Genomic DNA, 24,838 nt, shown 5'->3' with positions numbered 1-24,838 from the left:
TCCACCTGGTCAGTTTGTGGGGTGGGTCCTCTGGCCAGCAGATGGGAGGATACAGGGAAACAGCACACAAGTCTAAGGGGGGGGGGTGCCCAAGGGGATTATTTTCATCATATATTTATTACATAAATATATAGTAAAATAGACGAGCAACAATTACCATAAAAATATCTTTCTTTAAAATCCTGACCCAGAACACAACGGGGTGAAAAATCGCACAAAACAGACATACTGATTGTCAATGTGGGGCAGGAGTAGGAGCCCCCAAGTCACCCCTACTGGCCCCACCCCTCCCTGGGGAAGGGACCTACCTCCTTCCCTGTTTCTGGCCACAGCCCCCCCTCCCCCCACCCCAGCACCAGCTTCTCATACATTCAGTAGCGCCTGCAAGGAAGTGTCCCCCTCCTCCCACCCAGGAGCTCCCAGGGCAGGAATTACTGTCCCCCTTATGGACGGTGTCCGTGTCACACGCCCTGCCCTCTCCCAGCCCTGTAGACCCGCCACCAGGGGAAGGGGTAGGGGCTCCTCCACCCCCACCCTCCCCAAGTCTGAGCAGGGAGGAGGCTGGATGAGGTATGTGTGTTATGAGTGATGGGAGGGGGAATACTGAGATGGAGAGGCGGGTGGTGGGGGTGGGGTAGTGGTCATGGCTCTGGCACCCCCTTGTCCTGGCCTGGCACCCTCCTCCCACCGACGCTGCACCTGCTGCCCCACTCTGCCTGCCCTAGTGCCCCGGGCCAGTACTGGGGGAGGCATGCTGAGCACCCACGTCAAGGCCATCCCCCTCATTAGCACCAATGGCCCCCAGGAGAGGGCCCTGTCCCTCACTTCCAAAGCAGGGACTGGGACAGCTGCCTCTCTAGAGCAGGTGCGTGGCGCTCCTGAGTCCCCCCGGCTCCTCCCCCACCACGTGTACTTGCTCACACATTCACACAGAGAAAACGCACACATACACCCCACGTCACTGAGAGTGGGCGGAGGGGTCGGGGGTTACGGGGAGGAGTGGGGGATCACCGCTCATATGATGGGAGGGGGAGGGGGGGATTCCCAAGTGCCTGTAAGAGGCCAGGCCTCTTGAAGGCCTTTTCTCCACCATGGGCATGGCTGAGAATGGGAACGGAGGGGTGGACGTGGGGATGGAGGGATAGAGAGACTGCAGACAGGTCAGGAATTCCACTGGGCCCCCAGGGGGTGGGAGGAAGGTACAAGAGGGCTTATCCATGGGACTGGAGTAATACAGGAATCAGTACCCCAGGAGAGAGAGAGGGTAGAGACGGACAAGGACAGCACGGGCAGCCCACGAGCCCAAGGGAGGCTGGGCAGGCACATGCACAGGTGATAGCAGATGCTCTTCTAGGCCCTCCAGCCCTGTCGGAACACCTGAACAGTGGGGGAAGGACATGCCCCGATGGGCATCATAGCATTGCCTTCCCGTGTGTGTGTGTGTGTGTGTGTGTGTGTGTGTGTGTGTGTGTGTGTGTGTGTGAAGGGGGCTGTGGCAGGCTGAGGGTCAGGGTGGGGTGGCAGGTTCCCCACTGCTTAAGACATTTTTGCCCCAATAGTGCAAAGCGCAGGAAGCCCTGGCACCCCTCCCCCCGCCCCCTGCCCCATTCCCCATGGCTTCCGGGGGCATCTGTGTCCACCCATCCATCCCTGCCGACATGCAGCCCTGAGCCCAGGGCCCTCTGGTCTGCTCCGTCCCTCCCCCACCCTCCCCTCCCCCCACCCTCAGAGGGCTACCTCCTCCCTCCCTCTCTCCCCTGCGGAGTGGGCCATAGCCAAAGGGAGGAGAAGGGCAGCTCACCCAAGTGCAGACCAACAGAGCACTCCTCACCAGGAGGGTGGGAGGTGGCTCAAGCCAAAGTCCCTGAATTAGAGAAAAGAAGAGGGGAAAGGGGTTCCAGGGGCACAGGGGCGGCTGGCCTAAAGAGCTTCAAAGAAAAAAGGAGGAGCACCAACCACCCCCTCCCCCGGGGCTTCGACTAAGTGCCATTTCTCTAAGCACCCCCATTCCGGTGCCTGCCTGCCCAGAGTCTGGGATAGTGCATCGAGTGGGAGTGGAAAGGAGGAGGGCAGGGGTTAGAGAGAGCCCAGCAGACAGACGGAAACAGGGGCCTAAGGGGGTGCAGGCTCTCAGAGAAGCTCACGCACACCCCCCCCACCCCCCAGGGCAGCAGCATCTGGATCGTAGCTAATACTGCAGGATGTGAGGAGGGCGGGACCTTGAGCCACAGTTTTTCCTGTGTGGGTGCCACGATGCGGAAGGAGCTGGTGGGGGACACAGGGAGAGGCCCCTGGGGCTGGGCACTTGAAAGGGGAGCTGTGCGGGCAGCAGGGCAGGCTGGTGAGGGGCCAGTTGGCATCCAGCGTGAGAGGTAGATGGAACTCAGCGGGCACGAGTGGCAGAGAGCAGAGGGAGTACTGGCGCGGGGGTGCCAAAGGGGCACAGAGGGAGGGGCAAGGCAAGGGGGGGTGGCCAGGACCCTGTTGTATTAACTCACAGCTCTGATCGGCAGCCCTACCCCCTGGGGACCTGGTGCGGGGGGCAGTTCTCTCTGATTTGGGGGGAGGAGGGGCAGCTCTCAAAGTGCTTGGGGGTGGGGGGGGTCCTCCCCTCTGGCCAGCCTCAGTTAATAACTTAATATCATCTCTCTATCAATCGCTCGCTCTCTCTTTTTTCTCTTTTTTTTCTTCTGTCTAGTACTTCTTCATTTATCTTCTCTCCGTGCCTCGTTTCCAAAGTGCAGTTAGAATGACTGTAATTTTTAACCTCCAGGGGAGGGGCCAAGCCAAGCCTTTCTTTGCACCCAGGCATCTGGGGAAGCAGAGAGGCCCTTAGCCTGGAGAGGGAACCTAGGCCAAGAGACTGGGCGGGGGACTCTCTCTTGCATGTGTGTAGGGGGTGAGTTGAGGGCATCTTCCCCCATCCCTCCATCCCCTACGGTCAAGATGGCTTGTCCCCTCTTAGCTCTCCCTCCCTTCTCCTACCTTCTCGGAGGATGGGGTCCTGGGAACTGCAGGACACGGTCCCCCCTGCCCCCCGCCCCCCGCCTCCCACACTGTCCTTTTCATAGCAAGTTCATTTGTTTGCCCTGCCCCAGGGCTGGAGGTTCTGAGGAGGGACGGGGCAATGCGGGGTGGGTGTGTGTGTGTGTGTGTGTGTGTGGGGAGCTGAATCTATCCGAGGATAAGAGGGAGGAGAGAAGAGGTGTGGGGGTCTCCCTCAGCCCCCAGCTCTGCCCCTTCTCCCCAGGCTCCTCCCCACCCGCTCCGCACACCCTCTGGCCGCCTGAGGCTTTAGACTTCCTGATCCTCAAAGACCTCGAGGAAGAGTGGGGGGAAGAGTTCGGTGGGGCACTCGACTTTCATGTGGAGGAAGCGGCTGGCGTGGCAGGCCCCGATCATGCGCAGGTCAGTCACCTTCATCAGCAGCTTGGGCCAGAAGTGCGGAATGTTGTGTTTGCGGTGGTTGACGTAGTGCTCGAACGCCAGCAGGTACGCCTCCTGACTCTTCTCAATCTTGTCCACGCACAGCAGGCCCGAGCGGTCTGCGGGGAAGGAGGGGCAGGCGGGTGAGCGGGCGGAGGGGGGGCAGAGGCGGAGAGGCTGGGGGAGAGGGAAGAAAAACACGTTCTGGGCAAGTGGAGGGGCAACCGCAGGGCAGAGGGAGGGGACCGGGGGGTGGAGGGGAAGGTAAAGAGGACAGAGGGCAAGAGGTAGGCCTGGAAAGAGAGGAGACCTGGAGACAGGGCAGGACTAGCGGACAGAGAGATGGGGTGGGGAGAGCAATACAGAGGGAGTTAGGGGCAAGAAAGGGGGACTGAGGACAGAGGAGGGATGGGGGAGAGAAGGTGAACAGAGTTGGGGATGGGGAACAAAGGGGTCTGGGGGAGACAGAGAGCAGGTGGGGGCAGAGAGAACGAATGAAGCCAGGATAGGAGTAGAGGAGGGACTGGGAGGTAAGAGATGGGCCTGGATATCAGAACGGAGTGGGGGTGGGTGAAAGAGCAGGGGACAGAGAGGTAGCTTTGTGGAGCAGAGAGACCACGGGGTTAAAGAAGGAGCGTGACAGGCCCAGGGCCCATCCGAACTCTGGGCCCCTGGGAGCTCCCGAGCCCTCCCAGCCAGGCCTCGGTACCTGTTGACATTAGCAGCACAGCCTGTAGCAGAGCCACTTCCGTGTCATCCAAGTTAAAGGCAGACAGTGACTTGCCCAGTTCAAAGATGGCATCGGAGACGACACCCAGGCCGCCATTCTTGAGCTGCTCCCGCTTGACAGCCATCTCCCCGCTCAGTGTCAGGGTGTCGCTCTCGGGGTCATAGCGGACAGCCGCCCGCAGGGACATGATCTCCATGCAGCACCCCTTCAGGAGGATGATCTGGTCTTCGCAAGGCAGCTGCAGAACCACAGGGACACTCAGCAGGCCCCTCCCCGTAAGCATCCCCCGCGGGGGGCCCCCTGGGAGCCGCAAGGCCACCACGGGCCAGGAACGTGTGCTCTGAACAGCTCCCTTGCAATGAGCGATGGATCTGCCCTGTTTCATTAACTCTCCCAACTGTGCCTCTGAGTTAGGTCCCGTCAGTACCTCCATGCCCACCGCAGATGAGCAAAGGGAGGTATAGGGAGTTAGGCCACGTGGCCAAGGTCACAAGCCAGTAGGGCAGCCTGTTCCCAGAGTTAGTGCTCTTTAAAGTAAGGAGAACTTCCAGAGTCAGGATGGCTGCGTAGACTTCAGGGGAGACAGGAAGGGACGGGCTGGGGAGGCTGGGCCCGTGGAGCCTGCTGGTTCTTTAGGGATCAGCTCACCCTGTGCGTGTGTGTGTGTGTGCGCGCGTGTGTGCGTGCGTGTGTGTTGGGTGTGTTGACCTACAGGAATTGCTCCCCATCCAGAGAGCTTCAGATAAGCACGAGCTGGGACTGGGTGACCTGGGGAGCAGCCCGAGGTCTCCCTCCAGCGTGGCACCGTGTCTCTCCTCCCATCTGCCACTCACCTCAGAGAACATGGGCAGTTTTTTGGCAAAGTCCACCACGCGGGTGATGGCCGGGGTGATGATCTTGGTAAACTCGCTGAAGGCCTCAAGGTCCACCTTGTCTCCGTCCGGCATGGAGACGATGGGTGACTGGCCAATGTCATCCGGCTAGAGGGAGAGATGGGGGTCAGCTGGGGCTGCAGACCCCTTTCAACTTCTCACAGAGGCTCCCTGCCCACCAGGGGGAGCTCCAAGGCAGCTTGGGGAGGCGGGGCCACTAGCACCTGGGGACAGCTGTGTCCCAACCCAGGTCTAAGGCTTCTCCCATCTTGGGGCAGAGAATACACCAGCATCAGAGCTCCAAGTTGGCTAATAATCACAAGGATCATAATAGCAGTAGAGGTAATGTCATAACAATAGAAGCTAGATTTACTGAATATTTAACATGTAACTAGGCATTAAGCCGCGTGTTTTACACATACTATCTCATCTAATCCTCACCACGACTTATCACCATTAGTTGATGTTATACTTGTCATCATTTCACAGATGAGGAAACTGAGACAGACTGCAGCTAAGTAATAAGCCCAAGGTCATGTGGCTAGTAAGTGGTAGAACCAGGATTTGAACCCGGGCAGTCTGATCCCCGACAAGTTACGCACACACGTGCTTGGTAGCAGAGTCAATGCTCCTAACAGCGTACTGTTCCACACGCGGACACACTCCACCAGGAGTTTTCTGCCCTCCCCACCATACACAACCAACTATCCATCTCCTCCCAAGCTGGCCATTTTCTTGGCACTCAGTTTTGCCGGGGCCTAAAACAATGCCCAGCAACCAAGAGGTACCCCAAGATACTGTTACATGACTGTGTCCTCACCCTTCCTCCCAGTCACTGTGGGCGGGAAAAAGAGGAGAGCTCACCTCCGTTCACTGGAAATTCGATGAGGAGGGCAAGGCCCTGCCCTCATGGAGCTCCCAGTCAGATGGAAAAGGCAGGACCCTGATAGCGGTGACACATACACAGGCGTGCGAATCAGCAGTGTCAAGTTGTGGAGACTATCAGCCTTGGGTCAGACTAGACTAAGGCGGCTTTCTAGAGGAGGCAAGACTCTGAGTTCACTCTCCTCTCCTGGCTACCTGGCTGCCGCTCCCCTGTGCTCCCTCTCTCCTTACCAGGAATTTCCGCCTCTGTTTCCAATGGCTGCCCTGGGCATTTGTGCTGCGATGGGCCTCCGTGGCAACGTGGATCAGGTCCCACTCTTCGGGAGTGGGCTCTGGTCGCTGCTGCAGTGATCGGATCATCTCCTCCTTCCGCCGCCGCTCCCGGTTCTGCTCAATCAGCTTGCGTTTGGCCACCCGCTTCGAATCATCTAGAACCACTGTCAACAACAGACAGATACGATGCCCTTTGCATGGCACACTCCGTAACCCACTCAGAAACTATGCTTCCCAGTAGGCCAAGAGAGGCTAAGTGACTTCCCAAACACCTAGCAGTCGGGTGGCACAACCTGGATCCTGAATGATCACTGAGACCACATCAACTCCAATCCGGGCTGACCCAGAGGAAGACCATGTTCTGATCTAAAGGGTTATGGTGACAGTGGTTACTAGAAGACTGTGCCATCCAATCCCTAGCTAATGAAAAATGCCCTCTCTCACCCAGAAGTGGGGTGCCTTCTCTAGTAGTCAGAGACACTGTGCTCTTGGGGGGGGTTACTCAGGACTTATTTCTACCCAACAACTCTAAGGCCCTGGAGTGGGGAAAGGCAGGCAGGCACTGGGGCCCATGTCCAGAGCCCAGAGAGGGATCCTGTTTCCTTTTCTTCAGGGATGAGGGCAGCAGGGACCAAGATTCTGAACATTCATTCTGCCACCAGCCTGACCCAGACTGTCCCTCTGCTCTGTGGGTACCTGGAAGGGAGCTGCCGTGTCTGAACGCACCCCCCCCCCCCACAGCTGCCTGGCCCGCTTCCCCCACCCATCCCCTTACAGTCCATGGCCATGCCCACAGCGATGCACTTCTTGAAGCGGCACAGCTGGCACTGATTGCGGGTGATCTTGTCAATGACACAACAGCTGTCATATTTGCACGAGTAGGTGGGGTGGAGGTTCTTCTGGATTGTGCGGCGAAAGAAGCCCTGGAGTTGGGGGAAGGCAGGGAGACTTAGCATGTTGTGATCACAACCCTCCCTTCCTGAATCAACCGTGCAGTTCTCTGGGGTTGGCGGGGGGGGGGCGGTGGGCTGGGGAACTAGTGAGGGAACCTGGCATCCTCCCGATGCAGCAAGCCCAGCATCACTGGGTTCTGCCAGGACTTAGAAATACACATCCTCAGCCCCCCAGCTGCCTAGGGGCCGGGGAACATGGGTAGTGGTGGTGGCAGAGTTAAGGATGGTGACCGCAGTTAGGAGATTTGAGCCTGGGATGGTGTGAGGTGCTTAGAGGCCTGAAGGAATAGCCGCTTTGGACACCAATTAATACCTGATTTTCCATCTTGTTAAACGACTCTAAAAACAACACTGGCCCCAAAACCATTCTCATACATGCTGCCTGTTGCCCATGCAGGTGGAATTCATGAAATGGGGGGCGGGGGGTCAAAAAGTTAAGAAAAGGCATTGGGTATGAACTCTACTAGCATGAAGAGAATATTTTCAATTTTATATACAGAGTTTAGTCTTTGCTTTAAAGGAAAAACCTCAAGACTCAAGATGGCAGTGATAATATGAAGAGCTAATGTCTGTTGCATACTTACTATGTGTCGGGCACTTATAAGCCTTTTCTTTCCTGTATCATCACATTTAACGCTCATGTCAACCCCGTGAGGTAGGAACTGTTATTATCTCCATTTTGCCAACTAAGAAACTGCAGCTTGGAGAGATTAAGCACTTTGCTCAAAGTCATACGTCTAAATGGGCAGCAGAGACTCAGAACTGGACCTGAGGTATAAGACACAAGGTCTGAGCTCTCAGATTTTGGGGTGCAATTAAAATCACCTTGGGTAGCCATCAAAAATACAGACTCTTGGGCCTCACGCTAGACCTGCAACATCAGGCTCTCTAGGAGTGAGAAGGCATCTCTGTCCTTTCGGGATGCCCCGCTGGGACTCAGATGTCCTTGAGGGTGAGGTTCCTTGTTCTATGTTACACTGCTGGCATTGCTTGCAGGAACACTGCTAGGGGACTCTATATCCCTGGTGGTCCTGGTCTGATTGACACCAGGAAAGAGAGGAACTTGAAGCCTTGACACATTCTTAAAGCTTTCTGTTTCTTGAAAGGTCTTACATTGTCAGGAAGTGATGATCCTGGGAAAACCATGTAGGCTGAAATGTCCAAAGTGAGATCTAATTAAGCCTCTCCAAGTCATAGACCCGCTCTGCCCAGGGAGACTCTGCCATCCTCTTCTCTGGCCTCCGCCATGCCCCCCAGCACTGGTTCTCACCCTTTCAGGTGCAGTGGAAGCAATCCAAGGCAGATTCCACCACAAAACATTCTGATTGAGTAGGGTTGGGATGAGGCCTTGGGATCTGCACTTAACAAGTACTGCAGGTGGTCCAGGAACTACATTTTGAGAAACACTGATGCTGTTTAACTGACGTCAGTCTTTCTCTGGTAGGCTGTGAGCAACTTGAGGGAAGCACATATACTGCACATCTCACACTTAATACACTGAATGGATGGATGAAAGCAGACATTTATTGAGTGCTTCTTTTGTACTTGGCACTGTTTTAAGTACTCTATGTGCGTTATCTCATTTTATTCTTCTAGCAACTCTATGAAGCAGGTAGTATGTTTATCCCCATTTTATAGATGAAGAGACTGAGGCTCAGAGAGATCAGGCATCTTACCTATGAGTGGCAGAGCAGGGATTATGAATGAACAAATGAATGAATGAATGAATAAGAGAAGAGGAATGAGGATATAACAGGTGGGCTTTAGCTTACATGTTTATAGAGCTGTCTGTTGTGCCAGGTGCTGAGGGACTTAAAGGGAATGTGATGGCAGGGGGGGAGGGTGGCGCTCAGGTGGTGGGGGAGGGGCAGGAGCTGGCTGGTCCATACCTTGCAGCCCTCACAAGTGATGCAGCGGTAGTGATAACCGGTTGCCTTGTCCCCACACACGACACACTGCTCGTCTTTGTCCAGGTAACTAGGGATATACCCTGGGAGGGAGGAAGGGAGGCAGGCAGGCAGGCATGGCTTGGGTCCCCAGCAGAGAGGCTCCTACACTTTCTCCATCCCCCAGCTTTTCCTTCCTGGCCCATCCCCTAGCCCAACCTCCCTGAAGGGTTCTCTGTCTCCAGGTATAATCCTGGAGACACATCAGAGGTCACCTTGTCCATCCCCTTCTCTAAGAATATGGAGAATCCAGTTCTTCTGACTGCCCCATTCAGGGCTTTTCTCTTGCTGCATGCCAGGGGCAGGGGATATGGGAGAAGGAGAAGCAAATGTCAGAGCAGCTCAACTTGGGGACCTCGGGCAAGGGAGTTATGGGGGAAGGGAAGAGGCCCTTCCTGACCTAATCCATCCTCAAAGGCTGGAGCGTGCCCCGCATCATCCCTCTCACCCCAGACAAGTCCATCCCACGCTCTCCAGGAGGCTCTCCCCGTGGGACACAGGAACCGCTGGTATAGGCCCAGGCCCTGGAATTGTCCCGGCCTGGTTCTGTCGGGTTGAGGGTGGGAAGGAAGGGCACACGCAACCAGGCTCACCTGACATGCTGGTTTTCAGGGAACATTGGCCGTTCTTTCTTTTTCGCTTTCCATCTGGTGACCTGGCACTGGATGGGGGCAAAGTGGGCCGAATCAGAGAGCAGTCCTTGGGCAGCCCCCCTTCTCATCCCATAGGCTGAAGTCATCCCCCACGCCTGACTCCCTCCTTCTTGTGTCCTCATCCTACCTCCCATCCCCAGGTCAACTGACAAAACTGAGAAGGGTCCAGCTATCTGGAAGCTTTGGGGAGAGAGATAAAGGGCTTGGCTGGGGCACAAGCATGTTCTAGGGCCCCAACATACACACACACACACACACACACACACACGAGCACGCCCATAATCTATAAGACAGCCTTCAGTACATGACACATATGCAGAAAGAATCTTCAGGACATGCTTAAAGCTATATAACCTTTAGAATACACACAAATGTGTGCAACGTAAGACCAGCACACACGAATAACTACGCTGCCTTCAGTATAAACCCAGGCACGGTAAACAAGCAGCAGGCTCTACCATCTATATCTATGCAACTTTCAAGGCTTTCTCAAATGTGTTATATGACCTCTAGGATATGCCCACGTGTTACACAACCCTCTAGACGGGCACCTAATAATACCATGCCCCTCCCCCCAGTGAACATGTGACTTGATTTCCAGGTCATGCACACACGCTAAATAACCACAGTGGGGCTTCCCTGGTGGCGCAGTGGTTAGGAGTCTGCCTGCCAGCGCAGGGGACATGGGTTCGAGCCCTGGTCCGGGAAGATCCCACATGCCGCGGAGCAACTAAGCCCGTGCGCCACAACTGCTGAGCCTGCGCTCTACAGCCCGCGAGCCACAACTACGGAAGCCCGCGTGTCTGCCACAGCTGCGGAGCCCACATGCCGCAACTACTGAGCCCGCGTGCTACAACTACTGAAGCCCGCGCACCTAGAGCCCGTGCTCTGCAACAAGAGAAGCCACCGCAATGAGAAGTCCACGCACAGCAACGAAGAGTAGCCCCCGCTCGCCACGACTAGAGAAAGCCCGCGCGCAGCAAGGAAGACCCAACACAGGCAAAAATTAAAATAAAAGTAAATTAAATAACCACAGAGGACCACTAGAACCTAGACCCAAGAATATGAGAAAAGGATGGGACTCCCAGAGCCACCCAGTCCATGGCCTCCCTTTAACAGAGCAGCAAACCTAGGCCCCACTTGTGCCTGGTGACACTGTGGCTGGAGTCAGAGCCAGGACAAGGACGCTGGGCCCCTCCAAGTAAGGTATTAGCAACCCTCAGCCACTGCACACATATGTTGCCAGCCTCTCCACATACATGTTACATAACCTCGGCACACACAGGTTACATAAGCTTTCTACATGTATGCACGGATTGTATAACCTCCCACACCCACCCTGTGTGTGGCATGTTGCAGGGTCCTCCCCCCTCCCTCCACCCGCCTGGGGCCTGATGCGGCTCCCAACACACTGACACAGTGACCTTGGCCAGGGTCACAGCCACAGACAACTCTGTGTTCCACACGCCCTGGGGATTACCCCTGTCTGATGTCTACAACAGTCCGAGGGTCGGATCTCCCTCCTGCCTCTGGAGGGGTGGGGGCGGGGGGAACTCCCCGGCCACCTAGGCCCCAGTCGAGCTGGCAGTCTTCAGCAATTAACTAGACTCACAGCCTCTGGGTGCAGTCCCAGGGACAGCCACAAGGTGGCGCAGGGACATGGGGGAGGGGAGGCAGACAGGGGAGGGGCTGCAGTCCTGGGGGACCAGGAACTGGCATTCCCGCCTTTCTCAGAGTTAGCAGCAGACTTTCCCAGATCCACAGAAGTCTGGGCAGGGAGGTACAGAGGCTGTAAGTGAGAGCTACGCAATGACAGGCTAAATCTTTTTCAGAGCCCCCTGGGGTGGGGATTGGGTTGGGGGGATACCCCCATTGCCCTACCCCGCTGCCAGCCCCATCCACTTCCTCTACCCCTCCAGGGACCCAGTCTTGGGCCCCAGGGCTTTGCTGGGCCAGGCCTCCGGCCTCCTGGCTCAGGATCTGGTCTCCTAGGCAACGGCCACACTACTCCCCAGAGCACCCCCTCCCCCACCCTCTCCCTGGCCATAGGCACAGGCTGTACCCAGCTCCCAGGGCACCACGCCAACTGAGACTGAGCTCTGTGCCACTTGGAGCTGATGGGAGAGGCAGAGACCCTCTGGGCTCCTGAAGCACAATGCAGATAGTAGGTAACCCATCCCTAGTTGCGTGTGCAGGGCTGATGCCTCCTCCACGTGGGAGCAAAACCTTCATAGCTGGCATTCACTTTCACTTCCTGGGAGGAGCCCCATGGCAATGCCCGCCCTTGCCCATGAACAAGGAAGAGCTTGTGAGGCTCCCAATAGGTTCCAAATATAAGCGTGAGCTGTGACCACCAGCTACTGGTGCATGTGCCCTGAAATGTCATGTCACATGCACCATGGCTTCTGGACAACACGCTGGTGGTCAGAAGTGAACAACCTGGTAGGGAGAGGAGGGGAATGGCAAGGCTTGGATTCCACATGCTCAGGTGAGGGTGGCTGAGGGGACACTGGGGGGCATTTGAGACTCCCAGCACTGTCAAGGGAGGGGCCACGTGCCTGCTGCCTGTAATTACTCGGCTCTGCATCACCTCCCCCTTTCAAAATGGGCATCTTTCCATTGAGGTGCCTAATTCCCTGCCGCATGGGAACATGACCTCATCTCCTGGGCAAAGGTAGGCAGCAGGCTTGTTGGCCTCATGCCCATCCCCCCAGAGGTGCTTAAAAGGCCCAAGCTCCACTCTCTCGGGCCCAGCCAGGTGACCCTTCCTGTTGCCTAGGAGTTGGCACGACCTAGTTGCCAGACCCATTACCTGTTCTCCTCTGGGTCTGACCCACACTCCACCTTGCTTGGCTTCTGTTCCATTCACTTTAATTCCATCCAGGATGCCCTCCAGCACGCCAAGAGACTGGGGTGGGCACACTGGCCCCCCCGGCACGCCCACAGGCCGCCCACCCCCCGCCACCCAGGCCCTAGGGCCCAGCACCCATGGTGCCCGCCTCAGCACTTGGCCTTTCACACCATGCCCTGCGCCCCAAGGGGGGCGGGCGGTGAGAGGGGCCAGGGAGTGGCAGATAGTGGGGTTGTGGGGGAAGCCGGGTCTGTGGGGGGGTCCTGGGCTGGGGGAGTAGCTTCGGAATCTTGTCCTGTCCGGAGGTCCCTGCAGAGAGAGGAAAGAGGCAGGGATGAGGTGGCGCCATGGTGGGGCTAGGTGAATAGGATTCCTTTGGTGCCAACATTTGGGGGCTCGTAACGAGATGGTGGTAGTCATGGAGGGCAGGCACCAGGACAACGCTTCAGATTAACAGACAGCAGGCAAGACTGGAGATCCACATCCTGCTCCCCAGACATGGAAAGGGATGGAGGGAAAGAATGAGGTCACCCATGTACCTCGTCTCAGTCCTCACATTCAGTCAAGTGTCTGGCCCTTAATATGTGTCTGTTAAACATCAGCTATTGTTACCACCCCCCAGTTTCCCTAAAACTCATCAGTATTACAGGGCAAGAGGCCACCAGAGATGAGCTGCTTCAGCCCAGGCATGGGGGGTACTGGTGAAGGAAGTGTGGTTTGTGGGGGCTGCATGCAGGGATCCTGAATGCCCACATGGGTGCCTTCACGGAGAGGGACACTGCAAATAGTAGGGAGACGACCTCCCCGGCTGCTGGCTCAGTTACGACTCCCCAATCGCGGCCCCCCAAGGAGCTTCCCATACAAGGTCCCGAATCACACTTCCCAGTCTGAGGACCAGACTTCCCAGTTGGTTTAGCTGAGCTGCCACCCACCAGGATGGCAAGAGGAGGGGAAAGGAAACTAACCCGCGTTAATGGAATAGAGAATATAGGCCCTCTGGTATCAGAGCTGCACAGGTGAGGAAATAAAGCCTCAGAAAGCCCGACCGTTCACTCGAGTTGGCACAGCTAGTGAGCAGCCTGCCTCCAATGCTTGTCTTGTCCTGCTACCTGGGGTCCAGGGCAGTGCCAACCTGGGCCAACCATTCCCCCCATGCTGCTCCGCTGACCCCAGCCTGCAGACCCGAGGCTCCGTGTCTGCACACAAAAGGCAGGTGTGGGCACGTGAGAGGGGACAAAAGGTGGGGCTCTCCGCACACAGCCTCCATCGAGTGGCTGCTGCACCAGAGTTGTTGCCCCTGGGCCCCCCTGGCCCCACCCCTAGGAACTGATAAGGAGCCAGGGTGGGAGGGGAAAGGAGAGATAAGTCAGGCCATTGGGCAGGGTAGGACCCGGCTGGACCATGGGACAGGGCCTCTGCACTCAGACAAGTCCCCATCCTGGGGAGCAGGGCAGCAGTACAGAAGGGTGGCCTACTCTGCTTTCGATGCCCCTGCAGACCAGAGCTGGGCACTGGGGGCTGGACAGGAGACATGGGATGGAGGGGTGCGAGCAGGGAGCCTTAGCCCAGGGAGCCGTCAAGAAAGTAGGTCAAGTTTTTCTTGGCTTGCGGAGAAATTCCTGTTATAAATTTATAATGGCGTAGCCAGCCCTAAGGGGTGGAGATGGGGGGAGAAGGAGTGGGTGGGGATGCCCAGAGCCTGGGCATAGGGGCCTGCTGCTCTCATCCAGAGCAGTGAGGAGCTGGGGGCCGAGGCAGGCGTGGGCCTTGGGCTGGACAATAGAGGGCTATTTTCTGTCGCCTCTGTTTCCACTTCTATCTGTGCCCAGTGAAGCTTCCTTTGGTCTGTCTGTCTGCATCTGAATGTCTCTCTCTCTCTCTCTCTCTCTCTCTGGGTCTGGGTGTCTCCCTGTCTCCCCCTCCCCCCAAGACTGTGCCTCGGTGCTTGGCACACCCTGGCTGCGGTGCTGCCCCCGCCCGTCTCCTGCCCACCTGGCATACTGCCACCACTTGTTTACAGAAGCTGGAAAAATCCACTCGCCAGCCTGAGGCCCGAGTGCCCCCGGGGAGGGGAGGAGGCAGGCACAGGAGTGGGCATGCTGAGAGAGGGGCAGCCCTGCGAGCAGGCCCTGGAGGCAGGTGAAGGGAACCGGGGTGTGTGGGAATGGGTATCAGCGGCTACGGGCCAGACCAGGCAGGGAGCACTAGTGGCAGTGCATGGCATGGGCAGCTCCTGCCCCAGGCCACAGCTCTGGAAGACCCCTCGCCCTGACTTCTGCTACCGCCAGTTGCTACAGGGCACACCTGGGGCAGTGCCAACCTAAGCCACCATGTTTATTTTCCCTTCCCCCGACCCAGCCTGGCCTTAACTCCAAATGTGGCTGGGCACTGCCAAGGGCTTGCACGTGCCTGCTACAGGGGGTGGAGGGAGGAGGCCCCCACTCTGCCTCACCTCTATGCTGAGCCGAACGGTGCCTGATGCCACCCAGGCTCCACTGAGCCCCTGGTAGTGGGCAGGGAAGCAAGGTCCTGCCCTCACTGCTTAGGGCACCCTTGCCTGGCACCTAGCAGGAGGCTGGAACCCCTGGGGAGTCCTTGTCATCTCTCTGGGGACATACCTGGGCCTCTGAGGCGACAGGGCAGGCAGAGGGCCCAGCATGCGGGGAGGCACATAGCACATGAGCCTGTGTTAGCTGTGGGCAGAAAAAAGTCAGTGGGGCAGGGGGGCGGGGCAGAGATACCCATGCTGAAGGGCAGCCTCTCTCCCCTCCTCCTGGAGTCCTCCTCAATTCCCCCAGTGCCAGCCTGGCACATCCCCTGCAGAGGAAGAGGATCAGCATCCCCCCAAGAGGCAGAGGGCTGGAGCTATGGGGCTCTGAGACTAGGCCGGACAGCCGGCAGGCAAGGCCCACCTGTTGGCTGGCCTGGCCACCCACTCCCTCTTTGTCAGATAAGAGATGCCTGGTGGCAGTGTGGGCAAGGTGCCTGCGGACGGGGAAGCATTTCATTAAGCTTAAGTGCTTCTGCAATGGGGGGACTGAGACAAGAGGCCAATGCGGCATCCATGGGCACCATGCCATGTTCCTGCTGCTGGACTGTCCCACTCCGCAGTCCTGTGGACCCAAGGGACTCCCCGGAAGGACTCCTAGGGCTGCCAGAGGGGACTCTCTGCCCCAGAATCCAGCCCCCAGTTCTGTACCCACCACTCTCCTGAGTGTCTGCTCTTGGCTTTGGCCCCACCTGTCAGGGCCCATGAACTTTGTCCTTAATGCTCTACGGAAAGCCCAGCCCTCCTCCTTGCCAACCACAGAGGGAAAGACTCACATAGAGAGAGGGGGGCTGAGAAAATGGGAGAAAGAGAAGAAGCAGAGGGGTGAAAGGGACGATGGGGGAAGAGGGGGAGAAGGATGAGGAGAGGCAAGAACAAAGAGATGGGCAGGGGTGGGGGCAGAGGCAGGGATGACAATGAAGCCAAGGGAGAGGAAGAAAGGCAGCAAGGAGATGGGAGTGGAGAGAGGAGGGTGAGGGAGAAAAGAGGACAGAGAAGGGAAGGGGAGACAAAGGCAGAAAGGTAACAAAGAAAGATGGGTGGGGGGTGCTTCATGCCCCGCCTAAGTCCCACCTCATGGAGGCTGGGGGGAGGGGAGAAGAGAAATGGTTTCCACGGTGACAGCTGGTTCTTGGTGGCCTGGCATGTGGGCTATTAATAGTGCTGTGGGGAGATTCACACCTCCCTCTCCCCTTCCCCTTTGCCTGCTGCTAGGGTGGGGGGAGGTACTTCTCCCCCACTCCCAATTATCTGGCACTGACGCCCTGACTCCACACCATGGGGGCCAAGAAGGGTGGCCAGGTGGCCACTGTAGCCCAAACACACACACACGGGCAGGCACAGGCAAACACAGGCATCTGTGTGCAGACACTGCCGCCTGTGCCAGCGTGGGCTCCCATGGACAGCCACAAACACAACAGCCCCGGGAGTCTGGAGACGGTGGAGGCTGTGGCAGCAACACAGGCACGCAGGTTGAGGAGTAGATGCCTCTCAGGGCTGGGACCTCTTCCTCCTCTCCCAGATCCGCCCCCCCCCCCCCCCCCCCCCCCGTTCTATTCTCAGGTATGGACTGAAGGGGACTGCCCCACCCACCCCGCTGTTATCCTAGTGCCAGCAGAGAGAGGAGGCGTGAAGGCGGGAAGGGAGGTACTATTTGGCAGGTGTGACATGGCAGTGGAGTACACAGACAGAGGCACCAGCTTGGCAAGCGTGGCGGGCGGGGGGGGGCGTGGGTGGGCAGGGGCTGAGGCAGCACTCTTTGGTGGGCTCTCGCTGGGCCCCCATGAGATGGCATTCTGGAGCTTAAGGGCAGTGACCCTTAAGTCTGATCTCCTAGCCACTGTGGGGCCTTGGAGGCTAGGGAATGGGAGATGGGGTTGGGGGATATAATATAAGGGGGAGATGGGTTACTTAAACAGAAGGATCCTCTCCTCCAAAAGAATATAACAGGAAATTCCCCCCTGCAGGTCACAGACAGAAAGACATAAACAGTAGCCTTGACTTGGGCCAGATGTCCAGTATTAACATCAAAGACTGTGCTTCCCGCCCAGCCCCACCATAACCTCACCCACCTGCTGCTCTCCTGTCCCTCCTCCCACCCCAGGCCAGCTCCAGTCAGGCATTAAGGTGGGCGCCCAAGTCTAGGGCTCACCTCCATCCCCCCCACGCCTACTGACGATGGTTGTGCCCACATCCATGCTCAAGAGCTCAGCCCCTTCCCTGTCAACCCACAGAACTTCGTGCCCCCTGCCCCAGTTCCCCCCAGAAATGGAGGGGGAGATCCAAAGAGCCAAGAAGGCAGAGTTAGGAGCACCCACAAGCTGGGCATACTCTCCCTGCCCTCCCCCCAGCAGCCAGCGGGTAATCGGAGCTGGGAGGTGGGGCAGCTGAAGGCCGGAGGCATGAATGTCACAGGGCCAAGGCGCTCAGTGCAGATGGCATCAGGGGCACAGGGCTTGGGGTCCTCCCTTCCCCACTCCCCTCTTCCAAGGAGGAGGCTGCAGAAAGGAGTCTGCAAGCCCTGGGGAGCACACCCAGGAGGGAAGGGAATGGTGGACGGGAAAAGAAAAGCAGGGATGTTCTCCCAGGCACCCCAGAGAGGCGGGAGATAGCCCCCACCCAAGCAGAACTGGCCGAGGAGGGGAGGCGGGAGAGAGGGACGAAGAGAGAAGCGGGGAGAGAGAAGCCAGGAGAGGGAGGGAGGGAATGGGGAGAGAGAGAGATTGAAAATTGTGTGTGTGTGTGTGTGTGTGTGTGTGTGTGTGTGTGTGTGAGAGAGAGAGAGAGAGAGAGAGAGAGAGAGAGAGAGAGAGAGAGAGGGAGGGAGGGAGGGAGGAGGGAGGAGGGAGGGAGAGAGGGAGAGAGGGAGAAGGGAGGGAGGGAGAAGGGAGGGAGGGAGAGAGGGAGAGAGGGAGAGAGGGAGAGAGGGAGAGAGGGAGAGAGGGAGAGAGGGAGAGAGGGAGAGAGGCAGAGAGGGAGAGAGGCAGAGAGGGAGAGAGGGAGAGAGGCAGAGAGGGAGAGAGGGAGAGAGGGAGAAGGGAGGGAGGGGAGCGCATACGAGGGAGGGAGAGCAGGCGAGAGCGAGCAAGTAAATGCAGCTGAGTCTCCCGCACACACACGGACACGTGCAGACACACACACTCACCCCGCATGCGCAGAGCCTCGGGCTCTGGGTACCCCATTCCAGCAGATATTCAGAGCCCTCCCCAGCCCACACATGCCCAAAACACGCATACATGGATTGCACGCACAACACACCCACTCACTGATGTGTACAAAGACGCTGATAGCCACCAAAGCCTCAGGTCCCGTTCCCCTTCCCTCGCCCACGCCCCACGCGCCTGGGTAAAAGAGAAAATGAAACAGGCAGCTAAGGCTCTAGGAGCCAAGAGCTCATCTCTTCCTTACAAGAGTAAGAGAGGAGGAAGAGGGCTGGGAGCTGGGGCCAATCACGTTGCTCTGCTACTGCTGGAGGTGTGGCTGTGCCTTTGGCCCTAACCTTTAACCCCAGTCCCCAGCGCTGGGTGCCCACCTCCAAAGCAGGGGACCAAGGATAGCATTTTCTGGGCACCAATAAGTTCCATCTTGCTCCCCTTGTCTACCCGGAGAACTTCTGACCCCTCCCTCTGGACCACCTCACACAATGGCATGCAAGCGGGAGGTCCCCTTTGGTGCCCCAGCCCTGGCCTGCCAGGAAGGCAGGCGACACCATATGCTCCCCTCCCTCCAGCAGCCCCAGATGCCTCTGTGAGAGACGGAGAACTGTCTCTGGTTCCAAGCAGCGTGTGTATCCGCACCCTGGAGCGTTCCAGGCCTTGGGAAGAGAGGAGAATCCACAGGCGTTGTTTGCCGTGCCAGTGCCAGGATGCAATACCGACTGACCACAGGTGTCACCCCACGTTATGTTATTTACCCTCACTCTGCGTGAGGTGGGCATCATTGTCTCCAGATTATGAAAACCTAGGCCCAGCGTCAGAAACTGGCAAATGGTGAAAACCCAGACTCCAACTCTCAGCCTGCGCTCTTCCCGCCATGGTCACGCTCGCCTCCCTCCCCAAGAGGCACAAAAGTCCCCCAAGCACCTTTAGAGCCATGAGAACCAGGGTTGAGATGAGCTCCCTACTCCAGAGGCTCCCCAGTGGCCCACCACAAGGCATATCCCCACCACTGTCCTGGGGGAGCTGCGTAAAAGGGATTTGGGGGGAGAGAGGAGTCTTATCACCAGACGCAGAGGAAAGGTGGCAACCCAGGACAGACCCTGGATCTCGAGGTGCCACGCCTAACACCCTCCTTATTCACTGCCACCGTCCTCCACACTAATGCCCCCTCCATGCAGGGCTGGGGAGTCTGTCAGCCCGGGCTGGGTCCTGGTTGATTGATCAATGGCAGGCAGCTGAGATGCTGGGTCCCCAGGAGAGAGGAAGGGTGCCGTACTCTCTACTCATAAGAAAGGAGCGGGGGTATGGAGAGAGCCTGCTTTCCTTGTGTTTTCTCTCCCCCGTTCCCAGTGCTCAGACTTGTCCTAACCAGAGATGCAGTGATGCCCACACATTCATGCATTTGCCCCTAACTGGAGAGGTGTGTCCAGGCTGAGATGTCAAGAGCTCCTTTTAAGAAGCAGCTAAAAGGTGATCAGAGGAGGGCAAGGCAGAGGGGCTCCAGGCTGCACAAACTCATGCGGGAGGGAGAGGGGACGTGGAGGCTGAGGAGGCTGGCGATTAGGGACCCACTATCCCTACCACGCCCCATCCCCATCCCATTCCTGTGATGTCTAGGAGATCCAATTCTCCACCGAGCTTCTCCAAGAAGTGACCTACAGACTTCCTTGTTGTAACAGCTAACACATACAGCGCTTGTTATGCGCCAGGCGCTTGTTAAAGCATTTTATGTATTCTGACTCCTCTAATCCTCAAAAAGCTGAATGAGGTAGGTATTATGATCCTCAATTCACAGACAAGGCAAGTGAGAGGTTAAATCGCTTGCCCAGGAGTATACAATGCACAAGTGGCAGGGCTGGGATTCAAACCCAGGCAATCTAGTTCCAATATATATATGTATATATATATATATATATCCCTGCTTTTAACCATTACAGCATATCACCTGCTAGAGGAACAATATCTTGTTCTTTCATCCAGCTATGTGTTCCCTGTGACCCAGCCTCAGTTTCCCTTTCAGTAGCAGCCATGGATTCTCTATGGTAGAATCCCTACCAGTGCCTCCTCATCCATGGTCTGGGCCACAGCTAGAGGGGAGCATGGCCAGAAATGGTAGATGTCCCCTGCTCAAACTCCCTCTCTGGAAGACTTGCCACTCTGGGCTGGAGGGCCAGCGCATGGGAGAGGGCCTCACGAAGTCTGGGCAGCTGTACCCTCAGAACCAGGCTCTGAGGCTGGGCAAAGCAGACACAGCTGTTGGGCATCTCTGAGGTAGGTCTCAGCTGCCAGGGGTGTGGAGAAAGGCCACTGTGAGTCCTGCCAAAGACCCAGCTCAGCCGGGTCCTGCCAACTCCTGCCACTGCCCCTGGGGGCAATTATTTTCCAGCAGGTCAGTGTGGAGGGAGCCCCCTCACCGGCCTATTTGGGAGCTAGCTAGCCATGGCCTGCACACCCAGGCCTTCCACCCAGCTGGTGTCCCCTGGCTGAGCCTGCCAGCCTGAGAGATCAGCATGGGCAGTGGCCGACCCCCTTTCCTTCTCCCCCCCACTCCCAGCCCCCCAAACTCGCTGGCCGCAGCTGCAGTACTGAGGAAGCGCAGGATGTCCTGAGCAGCCAGCTGAGCCCCCTGCCCCCCACCCCAACCTCCCGCTGACCCCAGAGGCAGGGCAGGCGGGCCGAGGGGCGGGGTTTGAGTATGAACAACTGGAGAAGAATGAAGAACCTCACCACCAGTTCCCAGCTCTGAGCAAGGAGGCTGCGGCAGAAACGGAGATCAGAACAGGGGTCGACGGGGTCAGGGACAGGTGAGAGTTACAGACTAGCAGAGAAGCGAGGAGGGAGGAGACACAGCGGAGACAGAGCGTTGGAGCGAAATTCCAAGTCAAAAATACACATCACTCACCCAGACACTCACCAACATACTGCCTCCTACGGCAGGCTTCCAAGTTTAGACAGGAGGGCAGAGGTGGGTAAAGGGGCCAGACTCACGGTGGGAGGCAGGAACTCAGCTGGGGGCCCACGAGCATCCCCAGGAATGGCTCAAACAACCCCAGCAGGGGCGGCTAGGTTCCTTATTTGCTTTTGGGGTGGGCATAGAGGCTGCTTCCTAGGAGCCAGGCTTCCCCAAGACCCCCCTCCCCCCAGCAGCCAGGATCACCTCAGCCCCTGAAGTCACTGAGCACTGCTTCAGGTCCATGACTCGGCCCTCTAGAACTCCCCTACCCCCTACTCTCTTTGCTCTAATATCTCTGTCCCTCAAAAAAAAAAGAACTTCAAAAAAGAAGACAGGAGGAAGCTTGAGGGGAAAAGTCTATGACTGTATGTCCATCTAGGGGTGTGCCTGACTGCACAGCTACACCGTGCGCATCCAGAGTTGTAGACCTGTGACTGTGTGGGCCTGAGCCTTGTAAGTGCCTTCTGCACCTGAGGCCCTGGGACTGTGTGCAAATGAGTGTACCTGTGTCCGGAGTTCCCACAGTCAATCAATTAACGAGTATTTACAGAGCACTTCCTATGCTAGGCTCTGGGTGGGATCCAGAGCAATTCCAGAGATTCTCCCAGGTCTCAAGGAGCTCACCATCTGGGGGAGGGCGGGGGGGAAGACAAGCGAAAGAGGCAGAAAATGTTATCGTGAATGCATGCCTTACACCATTATGGGAGCAGGGGTTTTGTGGTATACAGAACCTCAGAGAGCCACAGTAAGAGTCCAGGAAAATACTTGTTGCTAAGTTGTGTATCCGTGTGTTGATGTGTAAATGCATTTGCGTTTGAGTGACAGCGACTGATACGGCAAGGAGATGATGCCTGTGTGACTGGGCTCACGCGAGCACGTGTGTGCCTGTGAGTGACAGGGTCTTTTGTAATGTACGGCTGTGTGCAATTGCTCTGTGTTCATGCAAGCGTGCGATAGTGACTTTTTCTGTGTGGGTGACAGCGACTCCTCCTTGCTGTGTGTGACAGCATCTCCATGTGACCCTGTGCATGGGTATGTGCATGGGTTGGTCTCCCTGCTCTTGGTCTCCTGTGGGTGTGTCTCACCCCTCTGAGCTCCCCTGTGCAGTGGCTGCCAGCCTCTTCCCTTGTCCCCATGTGGGTGTGTCCAGCAGCTCCTGTCCTTGAATCCGCCTGGGTGTCCCTGGGTGTGCATGTGGCTGTCTATGTGGGCACATCTGTGTGTCTGCATGTCACGTTTGCTTCCCCCCTCATCTTGGACAACAGCCCCCTTCATCCCTTCCTCCTCCTGGGGCCAGAGCCAGCACTGAGAGGTGGGCTCCCATCTCACTGACTTTCCTTCTGCAACCTCCACCCCTGGAAACGCGTGGCTCTCTCCATTGCCCCTATCATCCCCCACCCCGCAGGCTTTTTCCTTCACACTGGACTAGGGAAGGCCCCAGGCAGAGAAGGGGCACCAGAGACACGTTGCAAGGGGAGGGAAACGGGTGGCACACACAACACGGGTCCATTCCTCCCTCTCTTCCCTAACCGCCCTAGCTTGCAACTCCCTTAATCATCTAGGAACCCTCAGATACACCCCCCCCCCCCCGCCCCGAACACACACCCCCCCAACCAGTCGCGTTTTTGCAATTAGGAGTGTTGCAACCAGAGAGCCATGTTCAATTGGGGAGGCGGGTGAAGGGGGGGGACTTCCTCCTCCCGGGGCCAGTGCAAGCCCACCCCCCACCCCACTCCTACCGCCCTCCGCAGCTGGAGGCAGCTTTGCAAAGGCCACTCGGCCTCGGCCTGGGAGGCTAGGGGTGGGAGCTGGGGGGGCAGGCCTCCGGCGCACCGTAAACAAACCGCGGCGCGGCGGGCGGGGGAGCTCCGGCGGCCGGCAGCGGGGCCGGGCCCGGGAATGCGCAGCGGACGGGCCGGACAGAGGCCGGGCGGGCCCTCGAGGGGGAGGCCCGGACGCCATCTCCGCCGGCGAACCCCGGGGCCCACCGACCTCCCAGCAACGCCTCTCTTCCCCAGGGCGTAAGTTGCAAGCTCCCGGCCAGTGACAGGGTCACCGGGGCGTCCGGGAAAGCTGAGGCTGGCAGCGGGTACCCCTCGGGCGCCCCCAGCCCACCTGGGAGCTGGCCAGAGAGCCCCGCGGCTTTGCATAATCAATCGCGATGCATTTGCATATTAATGCCCCCTCGCTCCCTCCCCCTTACCTCGGCGTGGCGCGCTGGACCGGGCTGGGCAGCGACGCGGGGGTCTCAGCGCCCCGTGCCGGGGGCGTCCATGGGGGGCCGGTGGGGCCCGGGCCGCCCGCCTCCTGCGCCCGGGTGTGAGTGCGAGTGAGCGCGGGGGGGCGGGGGGCGAGTGTGGCGGCCCCGCGGCTCCTCCGGCAGAGGCGGCGGCCGCTCTTAGCTCCTCCCTCCCCCGCCCCACTCTGGCTGGGGCTCGGGCTCTGCGCGCCCGGCCGGCTCTCGGCTGCTCCCTGCAGGCCGCCTAGACGCCGCCGCCGCCGCCGGCCCCCGCCTCCCGCCCCCCGCCCCCCGCCCCCCCGCCGCGCCCCGGGACCCCGGCCAGCCGCCCCTCGGCCGCCTCTGCCCCCGCCCCGCCCGCACTTGCCCGCCCCACTCCAGGCGTCTCCGGCGGGAGTGGTACTTGGTGACATATTTTGGAAGAGATGTCATTTAGAAAATAGCCTTCCCTTGCTGGAAGAATTGCAGGGTTGGGGGAGATGCACCACGGGGATGGAGAAGGGCTTATCGGCGAGCCGCCTGCACCTTAGAAGTCGGGGGGAAAGTCTAAATACCAAACCCCAGGAGGTTTAGAGTTTGTTTTGAGTTCGGGTCCCTTCTCTGCCAGTAACTCACTGTGTGACCTTGAACAAATCACCACCGCTCTAGGTGGCAGAGCTTCCTCAACCTTAAAATTTGAGGATTGTGCACGGTTACCCCTGAGGTCCTTTTAACTTCAGTCATCCTGTGTTTTTAATCCTTTTGGAGGTATGCTTCCCCATTACCTCCCTTGCAGGCTCATTTCTAACATCATTACCTGATCCACTGCCTCCTCTTTCAAATGTCACCCTCCTCCAGTATAGGCTTTTTCTATTCACTGTCACCAGTCATTTCCTCAACAATCTGGTCCTCTTGCTGAGCTGGGGAGGGGGTAAGGCTTGCCCTACCCCATCAACTCTCAGCTTCACAGAGGTGGTTTTTCCTCCCATGTTTGCCCCCCCCCAATCCAAATGTACAGGGCCAGTCTAAGGAGGAGGGTGGGCTGTGTAAAAATGGATCCCCTTCCCCAAAGGAGAGGTCTCCATCATGCCAGCCTCATGCACACACACACACACACACACACACCTGCATTCATGGACATAAAACCAACCCAGTGACGCCAGATCCTTTCATCTCAGGATCTCCCAGCGCCAGGCAGAGCCCTAATTACCCCAGCACCCTCCCCCACCCCTCCGGTTCACCTGCTGTCATTAGCTCAGTTTTTACCAGTGGGGGCCATAGCCTTCCCACGGCTCCCAGGGCGGGGCCCTGTCTCCACTGTCTGCTCTTGGAGAGGGGTGTGTGTGTGTGTGTGTGTATGTGTGTGTGTGTT

General features: G+C 57.9%; 2 protein-coding genes across 5 annotated transcripts in view; one reads left to right on the top strand and one right to left on the bottom strand.

Moving 5' to 3' along the window:
• Positions 1 to 98: 98 nt before the first annotated feature.
• On the bottom strand, positions 99 to 23,632 carry THRA (thyroid hormone receptor alpha). Its single transcript, XM_032615594.1, has 9 exons — positions 23,452 to 23,632; positions 12,551 to 12,898; positions 9,679 to 9,746; positions 9,029 to 9,129; positions 6,962 to 7,109; positions 6,145 to 6,350; positions 4,990 to 5,136; positions 4,136 to 4,394; positions 99 to 3,545 (listed from the first exon to the last, which is right to left on the bottom strand). The coding sequence occupies exons 2-9, from the start codon at positions 12,601 to 12,603 to the stop codon at positions 3,295 to 3,297; spliced, it is 1,233 nt and encodes a 410-aa protein (XP_032471485.1). The 5' UTR covers positions 12,604 to 12,898; positions 23,452 to 23,632; the 3' UTR covers positions 99 to 3,294.
• MED24 (mediator complex subunit 24) overlaps positions 23,085 to 24,838 on the top strand; it is a 32,946-nt gene continuing 31,192 nt past the window's right edge. For all 4 annotated transcript variants that reach the window (XM_032615587.1, XM_032615585.1, XM_032615583.1 and 1 more), the window contains exon 1: positions 23,085 to 23,269. The gene's annotated coding sequence lies outside the window, so the exon portion shown is untranslated. The remainder of the gene's footprint in view (positions 23,270 to 24,838) is intronic.

Source organism: Phocoena sinus, chromosome 20, assembly GCF_008692025.1.
Source record: "Phocoena sinus isolate mPhoSin1 chromosome 20, mPhoSin1.pri, whole genome shotgun sequence".
Lineage (NCBI taxonomy): Eukaryota > Metazoa > Chordata > Mammalia > Artiodactyla > Phocoenidae > Phocoena > Phocoena sinus.
The sequence above is the reverse complement of the archived record's forward strand: the minus strand, read 5'-3'. Positions and strand labels throughout refer to the sequence as shown.